This window comes from Miniopterus natalensis, chromosome 14 (genome assembly GCF_054644295.1).
Source record: "Miniopterus natalensis isolate mMinNat1 chromosome 14, mMinNat1.hap1, whole genome shotgun sequence".
In the NCBI taxonomy this organism is placed as follows: domain Eukaryota; kingdom Metazoa; phylum Chordata; class Mammalia; order Chiroptera; family Miniopteridae; genus Miniopterus; species Miniopterus natalensis.
The window spans coordinates 52,305,645-52,317,417 of NC_142094.1; the positions used below are offsets into that span (position 1 = coordinate 52,305,645).

Sequence of the window (11,773 nt, forward strand, 5' to 3'; positions counted from 1 at the left end):
GGCACCGGCTCTCCGGAGAGGTCCGCAAAGTGGGGGCCAGGGGCTCCCCAAAAGCCCTGGTTTCTCTGGCGAAAGGAAGGAAGGTGCTCCTTTTTGGGTCTCAAGAAACCCGCCAGCGTTTTCAGCCGCTGGGCTCTGCGCTCAGCTTTCCTCTTGCAAAATATTCCTAAGACTCCTCGACGGGCAGGGCAGCGGCGGCCGGGTCTCGGGAGGGGTCCTGCGCTCCGGCCTGAGCACCGGTCCCTGCGCTCCAGGGCCCCGCACTGGTGGAGGCGTCCGGTTGGCTAACTCGGGCCTTTCTCCCAATTCTTTGGATTCTCCTGGGTTCCGAGGAAGTTTGCGGGGAGGGGAGAACACGTAGGAAAGGTGTGGTGGGGGGGGAAATAGCCCAAATGAGATGAAATTAGTAGCAGAGCCTGGTGGGGACGGAGAGCTGTCCGCGGCCTCCTGGGCGCCGGGAGCCCAGCGCGGGAGCCCCGGGCGCCGAGCTCGCGTGAGTCCATAAATATCACCACAATAGATACTATAAATATAAATACAGGCCAACCCGTACAATCAGTCCAGCGCTTTTTTCTCGGCGCCTTCTTTATTGCTGGTCCGGGAGTAAGGCTCGAAGGCCGAGGAGCTCAGGTAGCGGGCGGAGAGTTCTTGCAAATTGCCGGCCAGCGAGCCGGCCATGGCCAGCGGCGCGGAGGACAGGCGGCCGGCGACCGAGCCGAGCAGCGAGGGCACCGGCAGCGAGAAGAGGCCGTGGCCCGCGGCGGGCGCGCCCGCGTGCAGTCCCCCCGGCCCCGCGGGCCCGGGCCCCGGCGCGCCGCCCACGGCCGGCGGGTGCGGGGACGCGGCGCTGGCGGGCCCGGGGGCGGAGGCCGTGGCGGCGGCGGCCGAGCCCGCGGCGGCGCCCGCGCCCAGGGCGGGCAGGCTGGGCCCGCGGAGCGCGGAGCCGAGCGCGCCGGTGGCGCAGGGCGGCAGCAGCGCCGGGAGGCCGGGCGGCGACAGCAGGCGGCCCTGCTCCAGCAGCCGCAGCACGCTGCACGTGGCCGCCGTCTCCGACACCACCGAGCGCAGCTCCGAGTCCTTCCCCTGGTCCTTCTTCTGCTTCGTGCGCCGGTTCTGGAACCAGACCTTCACCTGCATCCCGGGCGCGGGGAGGGCGGGAGAGGGGAGCAGGGGAGACGGGCGTCAAGGGGTGCGAGGTCTCCGGGGGCCCTCCCGCAGCCTCAGCCCCAGCCCCACCCGCCGCGGGAGAGGTCCGGCTGGGAGCTGAGGGGGTGCGGTGGGGGTGGGGGACCAGGACCGCCAGGTGCGGGGACGCGGCTCTGCTAGGCTGCACTTCCGGGCCAGGGAAGCAGGCCCTGGCTGGCCAAGGTTACCAAAAAAGTAATAAAACTGTCCACGACCTTAACTCGAAAGACCAGAAAGGATTTCACTGGGGAGGTTGCACTACCGGGAGCTGGGCTGCTGATCCGTGAGGCCTGAGGATGCTGGGGGGAAGTGGGAAGTGCGGGTCGGTGGGGACCCAGGCCCCTGGCCAAACTGGCTCGCAGTTAGCCCCCGCAGCATTACTGTTGAAGCCTACCAGCAGCTGTGTCTTGCTTACGCGTGTGAGACTTGACCAGCAGCTAGCAGCTAGCAGGGAAGGTGGTTGTGGAAGGAATAATTTGTGCAATGTGGACTTTATAGGCCAAGCTTTCCCCACCTAGTCTCACCACCAGCTGGTTTGGAGGGGCTGAGGGATACTCCATTTACCACTCCGCTGCTCTCCAGCAGGACTTTGGAGCCGCTGGAGAAAGTCGGGAGGCTGCACTGGACTAAATCTCTCCACCTTCCTCCCCCCCTCCTCCCTCTGTCGCCCTTCAGGCCTAGCGGGTGGCCCAGAATGGAGTTTGGCAGCTATAGGGAAAGGTTATCCTGTCTAGATTTTGTAAACTATACTAAGAGAGGTGGTAGCTGGGAGACTAGGGGAAAGCTACTATGCCGACTCAGGCTCGGAAAGAACGACCGATCTGCTCTGTCCTTGGTTCTCAATTTTCTGTCCAGATCCCAGACCTACGATGTTCCCCCCACCTGCTTCCTGGCTGGGTACAAGGAAAGGGACTGATGCTCAGAAAACAATGTGTGTCTTAGCTAGGCCAAGCCGGTGCCATCCCTGGGCAGGCCCCAAAGGGCCTCCACAAGGCAAACCTCTCAGGCCCTAAAGTGGCTCTGGGCTGAGTCCAAATAGCCAGCTCCATAGCATCGTATGGATTTCATGTAAAGCTAAAGACCTAAAAAGCACAGTTGGCAGTGCTGGCTCGCAGGGCCCCAGATCTGTCTCCCACCCCATACCTCATCCATCGGCACACAAGACAGGGCCTCCTAGGTGTCTGGCGTAGGTGCTCAGGGCTGAGAATAGGGTAGCTTGGGACCAGGAGAAGCCTTAAAGGTCCGGCAGCCAGGTCTGCACAGGCAGATATTAGGAATGTGCACCTTTCTAATCCTAGTTGTCACAGCGCTGGAGCAGGGGGCTTTGGCCCTAGGTTTTTGGCCCATGGCAGAATGGGCCTGGGTGTTGTGTAAGGCTCAGGTGCCCAAAGGGAGGGGTGTGCCTGGAAATCTGGCCAAAATGAGGTAGCGAAAACAGGGTGAACATCAGTTCCTTGTAGACCAGAGACAAGCAAGGAATTCTCAAGACTGGGGTCCAAAAAGAATTCCCAAAGGACAGGATCTGGGGCCTCCTGGGCTAGGCCAAGTGAGCAGGTCATGGGCCCTGGAATATTTGAGGGTATGGGGGGAAAGGGAAGGATTATGGAAGGGAAGAAAGCCTCCCCCCCTCTGTCCCCCAGGGAGGCTCTGTCCAGAGCCAGACTAGGTGGTGAGTAAGCGCTGGCTGGGGTGGTGGGGAGGAGGCCGGCGCCGGGCTGTGTACCTGGGTCTCGGAGAGGTTGAGCTGCCGGGCGAGCTCGGTCCGCTCGCGGCCCACCACGTACTGGCAGCGCTGAAACTCCATCTCCAGCCGGTAGAGCTGCTCCGCGGTGAAGGACGTGCGCGTCCTCTTGGGCCGGTCCAGGTCCAGCCCCTTGGGCAGGATGATCTCTCGGATGGACCCCTTGGCATCTGGGGAAGGGGAAATATCAGTCGCCAGAGCCTCCGCCTCTCCGGCCGGAGCTGGCTCCTGGAACAGGCGCCATCGGCCTGAAGTTCAGAGGTGGGGCGGGGGCAGGGGAGGGGGCGGGGGGCGGCCACAGCCCCGGATCGAAGACTGTGCGTCCGGGGACTACGAGGTTACCGCCGACCGCTGACGGCGGGAGAACCAGGCTGTGCCTTTGTAGAGCCCTCTGGACAGGGAGGGGGGAAATCAATTCCAAATCGGAGGACGGTCCTCCGGGCTTGGGGGCCTTGACTACGTGGTCTGGGTCCCTGGTAGCCTGAGGGTCCCCACACTGACCAGCCCGGGTCCTGCGGGCCCTAGACCTGGAGCGTGTTGACCAGACCGCGCTCCGGCGGTGCTTACCCCCAGCCCGGGGCACCTTCTCCGGAGCCCGGGAGGCGGAAGGAGGAGGGACCGAGTCGGGGCCGGAGGGGCCTGGCGATCTGCTGGCGGGGCCGGGGCCGGGCCTCACCGCCGTGGCCGCCCAAGCTGAGCGCACGCGGCGCAGCAGAGCGGGGCCGAGCCGAGCACCGAGGCGGCCTCCGCGGCCCGGCCACCGAGCCCGGCCGCTTCTCCAGCCTCGAACGCGGCGCCGGGGCCCTGGGCCCAGCGCGCCAGCTGCCTGGGCCGTACCCCGGGGTCGGTCGCTGTCCTCCCGCGCCCGCGCTCCCCCTTGGGTGCGCTCAACTCGCCAGGGCGCGCGGGAGTCCGCGACCGGGCTCCCGGCAGGTCCTCCGGGCCGCGGGGCGCGCACAAGTCCTCCGGGGTCCCCTGCTCCTTTCCCGGGTCGGAGGCCGCAGCCTGGAGCCTGGGCCCGCCCGCACAGCCCCTAAGCTTCCCCCGCAGCCCAGCCGCTGGGCCCTCGGGGCTGGGAGACCGTGGTTCCCTAGAGAGTGCACGCCCCCAGGGGCGAGTCCCCTCGGGCCAGCCGGACCCGGGGCCAGGAGGGCCAGCAACTTTCTCCGAAGTCCCCGCGCGCCTGCCGGGGTCGGTGGGCGCGCGGCTGGGGCAGCGGGAGTCTCCCCCCTCCCCCTAAAGAGCGCGCGGGGCAGCTTCGCCCATCCCTACCTCGGACCAGGATCCGGCGGCAGTAATCCGGGTCGGCGGAGGAATTGGATTTACTTTTGTTACAATCCTCCGCGGCGCCCGACGCCGAGAAGGCGCTCTGCGGCTCCTTGAGGAAGGCGGCGGGCAGGCTCCCCTCCGCGCCCTTGCCCTCCCGGCTCTCCTTGTGCGCGTTCTTGGAGACCCGGGCAGCCTCTGCGTCCGAGTGGCACCGAACGTCCATTTTGTCTGGTTTCCCGAACATAGGAGAGGCAAGAACAAAACAAGAAAAAGAAAACAGGAGAGAAGAAAAAAAAAAAAAAAAAAGCAACGCCAGAGCGGGGCACAAAACCCCTACGATACAGCGAGCCCCTGCCCCTGGCCCCGGAGGGAGGCGAGAGGCAAGAATGGGTGTCCCGGCGGGGCGGCGGCGCGCGGGCAGAGGCGGCGGGTCCGGTCCGATGTCCCCGCGGAGCAGGGGCGAGGCCGCCTCGTCAGCGCCCGCGTCCTCGGAGCGCGTCCAGTGTCCCCAGCCCGGAGATCAGGTCGCGAGCAGCGCCAACTCCGAAATGCTGAGGCTCCCGCCTGCTGCTGAGACGGCGAGTCGTAGTTGTCCGACACCCGGGGGGACGCGCGCTCGCTGTTGCAATTGATTACGGGTAATTTCGCAGCCCCCACGTTTCGGTTACCTCATGAATACACTAAATTGTTTGGATAATATATCAGATCGTAATGGATGGTTTCTGTCCCTGTCCCCAATCAAGTAGGGGTTTAGCCACGGAATAAACGGAAATGATTGGTCTTGCTTTCAGGAAACGCACAATCAAAGACCCACACTTCCAGAAAAACTTTTGGCAAGGTTCATCCTGAATGGTTGGTGCCATTAGCAGGCATTATTAACTTTCCCTTTGCCTTTGACCCTCCTGCTCACATACTGGCGAGAGGGGTTTTCTCCACACTCGACAAATAGAGCTGAATGAGGGTAGGAGGGGGGGGGGAGAGAAAAAAAAAACAACAACCAACAAAAACACAAAAACCCCTTACACACCCTGCAGCCCAGAAAACAGTTGCCTGGGGCGGAGGGGAGCGGGGAGAAGAAGGGGAGCGGAGAGAAAGTTTTCCCCCAAAAAAGTATCTCCCCCCCCACCCTAAAGAGCCCAGCTCTCATCCCCAACAAGTCCCTCCTCGCACACCTCGGCGCTGACAGCCATCTTACGCTGCCACCTCTCCTCGTTCAGTCCCCGTTGGGTTTTTTCATGCCTGCACCTCCAGCGGCCCGGAGGCAGCCCATTCAAAGGGCAGCTTTGTACTCAGAGTCCAGCGGGAGGGGGGGAGGGAGAGAGAGAGCCGAGAGAACCTCAACTGTGAGATCTGCTTCAAAAAAAAAAAAAAGTTTTCCCCTAGCTATTTCATTGTCTCTGCTACAATATCTTTGAGAAAAGCAACAGCCAGTAATCCAATAAGAGCATTGATTAGGCTACAATGATTCAATTCAAGCGCGCGGCCTTGTGCAAGGAGCATGCTCCGGCCCTCCTCGTCACCTTGCCGGGGCAGAAGCCCTCTCCACGCCGCTCTCCCCATTCATTCCTTTATGGGAAATGCGGAGCAAAAGGAGTGAAAGATGGCAATTATCTAATTGGACTATTAACAAACAGTCCTCCGAGTGCGGCGGTCTGGCGTGGCTCCTGGGCGGGGGAAGGGCCGAGTGCTCTGCCCTCATTCACAAAGAGTGCAAGGGCCGGGAGGGGAGGGTTTTTTTTTAAAGGGAGTTCGGGGGCGGGGGCCGGGGGTGGGGGGGCGGGAGGCTGGGCTGAGAATTTTTTTACACAATTCCGAGAATGGGGGCGGAGGCGGGCGGGTTAGGGGAGGGGGCTGGGGCGGCGGGCGCGGCGAGCGGTTGGGAGCGAGGGAGAAAGGGGGATGCGAGTGGGGGGGCGCCGCCGAGGGCCCCCCCCGACCCCGAGCGCAGCCAGGCGCGCCCCGCCCCACGATCCCGCCGCCACCCTGCTGGACCCCGGAGAACCTGTCGGGGCCGGATGGGCCGCCCACTGTCCCCTCCCCCTTCCCCTTCCCAGCCCCCTGGCCCCCAGGAGAGCCCGCTGGGGTCCTGTTCCGGAGGGCGTTCCGGGCGCTGGAGGCGGACCCCGGCCTATTACTTTATTTCATTGGTGCGTGCGTGTGTGTGTGTGTGCGTGTGTGTGTGCGCGTGTGTGTGCGTGCGTGTGTGTGTGCGTGCGTGTGTGTGCGCGTGTGTGCGTGTGCGTGTTTGCGCATGTGTGTGTGAGAGTGTGTGTGCGCGCGTGCGTGTGTGTGTGCGCGCGTGCATGTGTGTGAGCGTGCGTGCATGTGTGAGTGCGTGTGTGTGTGTGTGTGAGAGTGTGTGTGAGTGTCATTGTCCTGAGCGGGCGCAGGGCAGACGGGTGGCCCCTCTGTCCTCTTGGGCGCGAGCGGAGCGCGGCCCTCGAAGCCCGACGCCACCTGGGTCTCCGGGAAGGTCCCCCGATTCCCGCTCTGCCCCGCGGGCCGGTGGGGGCGGGAAGGGTCCTTGCAGCCGCCCGGTTGGAAGACCTAGAGCGAGATTTAGACCGACCCCAGCCCAGTCTCCAGTTACCTCCCGCAGCGCTCAGACTCTCAGGTGGGCGCCCTGAGGCCCCGAGGGCTCCCCTCCCGCGCGGGCCGGGCTTCGGGAGGCGCCTCTGCTGGGCCCAGGCTCCCAAGACCGCGGAGCCAGGCAGGTCCCTGGATTCGGGTCCTCCCGAGGCGGGTCCGGACCGGGCGGGGTGCGGGGTGCGGGGTGCGGGGTGTGGGGTGGGGGTGGGGGCTCCCTTCCCAGCAGAGCTGCCCCTGGCAGTTCCTGGGATGAGCCAGGAGCTGATGGGTCCCAAACCCCAGCCTATCCGCCCTTCCCTGACACCTGGCGGGGGAGGGTTGTACCCTGGGACAGCTGGCCCTGGCCGGGTGGTGCCCCAGCCCAGCTGCTCAGGGTCCCCTGCGCAGGTGTATGGGTGTGTATGGGTGTGTGTGGGTGTGTGTGGGGGGCTTACACCCTCAGGAGACCTGCGGGCCTCGGAGAGTCTCAGAGGGAGCCTTGGCAGAACCCGGCCACCTTGGTGTGGCTCCAGGTCTCTGCCCAACCCAGTCTGGTGGCCTCCTTTCCTTGAAGGCCACTGTGGCCTGGGAAACACACACTAACACCTGAGGCACCAGGTTCAAAGACCCAGAGTGAAGTCTTAAAAAATAAAAATGTCCAACCTACCACCTCTTCTTTTAGGTTGATGAGAGGAACCGGCCAGGGAGTGAACTCCTGGAGGGTCTGGTGGGCAGTGGTGGCCCCTGGAGGCCCAGAGCCACCTCACCGCCCCCCTTCACACACAGACCACAGGCTCCACCAAACTGTGACCAAATTCCAAAACCGATTTGAGGTTGGGCCTGGGCGGTCCTTGACCCTCGGCTCCTATAGGGGAGTAACAGTAGCATATTTGGTTATAGTGGGAATGTTCACTGGGCAGCCACTTCCAGGTGCATGCAGGACCTCATTTCATTTTATTAACCCCTCCTTCAGGAAGGAATAGCCCAGCTTTAGAGATGAAAAGACAGAGGCTCCGAGACACTCAATAACTTGCCCAAGTCATACAATTGGCAGGTGCAGAATCTGAACTCAGTTCTGTGTGACTTCAAAGCTATTCATGATCTTCTTCCGCCACCCCCAAGGGACTCTGCCCAGTTTTTAGTTCCAAACCTATCTCCCCGCTTTGGGTTTTCATAATCTCCAGGGATCATGGTCTAAGTCATAGATACAGAGCAATGACCTTAATGTTAATACCAGAAACCCTGATAATTGGGCATCGATTTTCATGAGTTTTATCCAAACAACATGAGACACATATGGAAGGATGAATTCTCATTTCGGATAAGGCTACATATACCAGCCGTGAGCATTTCCTGGGAGTCTGTCTCTGTCCTGCATCCAGCGGCCTGCAATGAATCGAGTGAGGTTTCCTGGGTGCTGACCTACTGCATGGATGTCTGAGAGCAGGGACGTGCCTTTCTAGACACCTCCCCAGGGGATCTTTCCACCAGTGAAAGTTGGAGGACTGCACCTTTTAAAACTGGGTAAAGTTAGGGGACTCAGCTAGGCTTCCTGAGGGCAGGGGACTTCTTTGTTTATTTGTTTTTATCCATTTACTGGAAGTATGAATGCTTGTTGGGGAAAGGAAGATGCTGGAATGTCACAAAAACACCTAATTCAGTGAGGCAGCCGTTTATCAAGAGTCCAAAGGAGTCAGGACCTGGGGCAGGAGACCTGAGGTAGCTGCTGAAGCCTCTAGGCCTCTCTACAGTTTCAAGGACAAACCCGAAACAAAGGGAGCTCACTCACAGGCCCTAGGCATGGCTCACGGTTGGTGCCGTTGACCAACGTCTCTCCATGTTCCAAGTCCCTAAAGTGACCAAATCCAATAAAGAAACAGCCAAGCCATAACCCGGTTTTGCTTTCTGTTAGGCAGAGTGCTTCTCCCCCCCCCCCCCTTGTGACTGGATTAAAATTCTGTGGGCATCCATCCAGAAAAACTGCGACAGGTTTCTAAGGGGACACAGTGGAGGAGGGAAGCCCGGGGATGGACATTTCAGTAAAGCAGCTGCTGCCCCCAGAGACGCCAACCTGTGTATCCACTGGCAAAGAAAGGAGAGGACTCGGTCAGTTATTCGGATAATGTCAGACAAGCCTGCGCTACACAGAACATGAGGACACGGGACTCTCCAGGTAAAGTGTCCTACTGTCCTGGCTGAATGTGCTTCCCTCCCGGGGTCTTCCTGCCCCACATCGCTGTCCGCAGGTGCAGACAGACCCAGAAGAGAATTACAGAGCTGGAAGGGTTTTGAGAGATCAGCCATTCCCTACCCTTCATCTCACTTGACGCGTGAGGGAAATGGGCCTGGAAAGACAAAGCGACTCGTTAAGGATTAGACAACCAGTCAGTGGGGGCATCTGTGCTGCAGTGCTGGTCTGCTGACTTCCAGCTACCCTCCCACTACCACCCAGGCTTCCCAGGACCGGCACGAGACGAGTGCTTTCTCTGGGGTCGGGTGAAGTGAAGTCATATAAACAAACTAAATCGCAGTTAGAGCCTTGGGGGTGTTTTTCATACTCGCGGCCCGCGTCCTGTCACTGCCACAGAAGGCAGGATTTGAGGTAGTGCACAATGTTTTCCTTTGCTGTCTCCATTCTTCATTTCAGAAAGGGGTAGGAGGGGAGAGCATGCTGGCAGAAATCCGAGGTCCTCTTAGATGATGAGCGGTTGGGGACAGTGTAACTTCATGTCTGAAACATCATTTTAAAAAGAACTGCATCAGAGGAGGCGTTAACCAGAAGTTAAGTTTCTGTAAGAATGAATCAGAGCACCCGATAACAGTGACTAATTAAAAACAGGAATACAGCCCTGGCTGGTGTGGCTCAGTGGTTGAGCATCAACCTATGAACCAGGAGGTCCCTGTTGGATGCCCGGTCAGGGCACATGCCCAGTCTTGGGCTCAATCCCTAGTAGGGGGCATGCAGGAGGCAGCCGATCCATGACTCTCATCATTGATGTCTCTCTCTCTCTCCCTCTCCTTTCCTTTCTCTGAAATCAATAAAAACATATTTAAAAAAAGTCAGTCTAGGCTGCTAGAGGAAAAGAGGCCATGTGGAAAACTGAGGTGCCCCAGCTGATAAAACCAACTTCCAGTCATGCAAGTGAAGCCGTCCTAGATGTTCCAGCCCAGCTGAACCTCCAGCTGGATGCAGCCTTATAAGGGATCCTGACAATGTCATGTGAGGCGCTGATGAGCCAACCACGCTGAGCCCTATTTAAACAGCAGAATCTTGAAACACTGTATGTCTGTTTTGTTTTAAGCTACTAAGCTTTGGGTGTGTTTGTTAGGCAGCAGTAGGTAACTGATACACCCATATTACAGATGAGAAACTGAGGCTCAGAGAGACTAAGCACCTTGTCCATGGCCTCATGGCGAGGAAGTGGTACAGCACAGATTCAAACCCAGAACCATCCATACCCAAACCCATGATCTTGACCAATGAACTACATGGCACCTCCTACAGAGTAACCAGATTTTAAAGAATAATTCCTAAGTTTATTTTTGTGCTTTATTTCAGACATTACACAGTGTAGACTGGACTAATAAAAGACCTAGCATGTTACTCTTAAAACCATAGAGACTAAAAGTGTTAGGGCTAGAAATGGAACGAGAGGTGGTCTTGGCCAAAATTTTCCTCATTTCTTGAAAATCACTGGGAGGTGGCTACAATGCCCTGAATTTCTTTCTTTCTTTTTTTTTTTTAAAAAAAACAAAGACACAAATAAACACGTTCTGTTCTCGCTGTTAGGAAACGAGCGATACATGAACACTTAGGGTGGTGAATGGAAAATGGCAACAGGTGGTTGTTTGGCTCTGAAATTCTCCAGGTGAAGCATTCTGGGAGAAGGGAAGGCAAGATTGCTTTTATGACAACATTTTCTGGGGCACGGAGAACTTTGAGGTTTTCCAGGAAACCTGGCTTATAAATTTGTCTCTTTCTAACATGAGTACATTTGTGTTTCAAAGCATCTCTAAACCCATCATTTTCTAAAATTCCTTACTGCCTGAAAAGCTGCTGGAGCCATTTAGTCAACAAGCAGGTACTGACACCCACTCGGAACAAGTCTCTAAGAACTCCCTGTATCAGAACCGCAAAGTGCTTTCTATTTCAATGTGCAGGAAGGCTTGCCTGGAAGTCACTTATTCTATAAACCTCGCCCCGGCTAGAAGAGAGCCAGGACTGAGAAAGTACAAAGACAAGGCCGCTGAGCAGTTAAAAATGGGTGTGTCGCCGAGTCTGCAAATTACAACCTGTTGTTTGCTCAGAGGAGACCTTCTCAGTCCCTCATCCAAAGCCCATTTACTCCTGCTTTAGACCCAATTCGAACAAGCCTAACACTCCCATTTTCTAGTCTGCAGAAGATGAGAGGCAGCAAATGGGAAGGGAAAGGATTACTTGAGGCGGGAACACTGATGACAGTGAGAATGTCCATTAACGAGAAATCTTGTGCGATAGAAAACAAACCGAGACGCTCAAAAAATAGCACAATCTGGAGTGACTTGGCTTGGACACAAGTAACTACACCCTCAAGTGCTCTTGAGGTCCTAAAAGGGGTAGAACGCCCTGTGACAATGGATCCCCGGGGGCATGACCCTCAGAAGATTAAATTGCATTTCTGTTTAAGAACGCAGGGAAGCAGGTAAAACCCTTGCAAAACATTTTAATGTAAAGTAAACTTAGAAAAATTACATACGTGGCACACTTTACTCCTTTATGAGAAGGGAGAAGTCACTGTCATTTTGAAAGGCTAAACTGGACCCCTGCGCGGGCAGGGTGAGCACCGCGGGCTGCCCCTCGCTCGCTGCTGAGGGCTGGTCGGGGCGAGATGCTTACCATAGGGATGCAGAGCCGAGCGTGAGCTCGCAGCCTGGGCGAAGGGAGCAAGAAAAGCTGAAAGATGAAATGACTCGTCCAAGGCCACTCAGCCAAACCATGAGCCCAGGCAAGAGGGACCAAGAGGAAGGGAA

At 58.3% G+C, this 11,773-nt stretch overlaps 1 protein-coding gene across 1 annotated transcript; it reads right to left on the reverse strand.

Moving 5' to 3' along the window:
- Window positions 1-555: 555 nt before the first annotated feature.
- VAX1 (ventral anterior homeobox 1) lies at window positions 556-4,439 on the reverse strand. The gene is made up of 3 exons (XM_087824180.1): window positions 4,199-4,439; window positions 2,909-3,096; window positions 556-1,131 (listed from the first exon to the last, which is right to left on the reverse strand). The coding sequence occupies exons 1-3, from the start codon at window positions 4,437-4,439 to the stop codon at window positions 556-558; spliced, it is 1,005 nt and encodes a 334-aa protein (XP_087680306.1).
- Between the last annotated feature and the right edge of the window lie 7,334 nt (window positions 4,440-11,773).

Bases quoted from the DNA above. Each gene is read 5' to 3' on its own strand.
- VAX1 (XM_087824180.1), bottom strand. From the start codon at position 4,439: ATGTTCGGGAAACCAGACAAAATGGACGTTCGGTGCCACTCGGACGCA. The intron at 3,097-4,198 runs GTAGGGATGGGC...CCCCTTCCCCAG, and splicing joins CCGCCGGATCCTGGTCCGAG to ATGCCAAGGGGTCCATCCGA. The intron at 1,132-2,908 runs GTACACAGCCCG...CCCGGGATGCAG, and splicing joins TCAACCTCTCCGAGACCCAG to GTGAAGGTCTGGTTCCAGAA.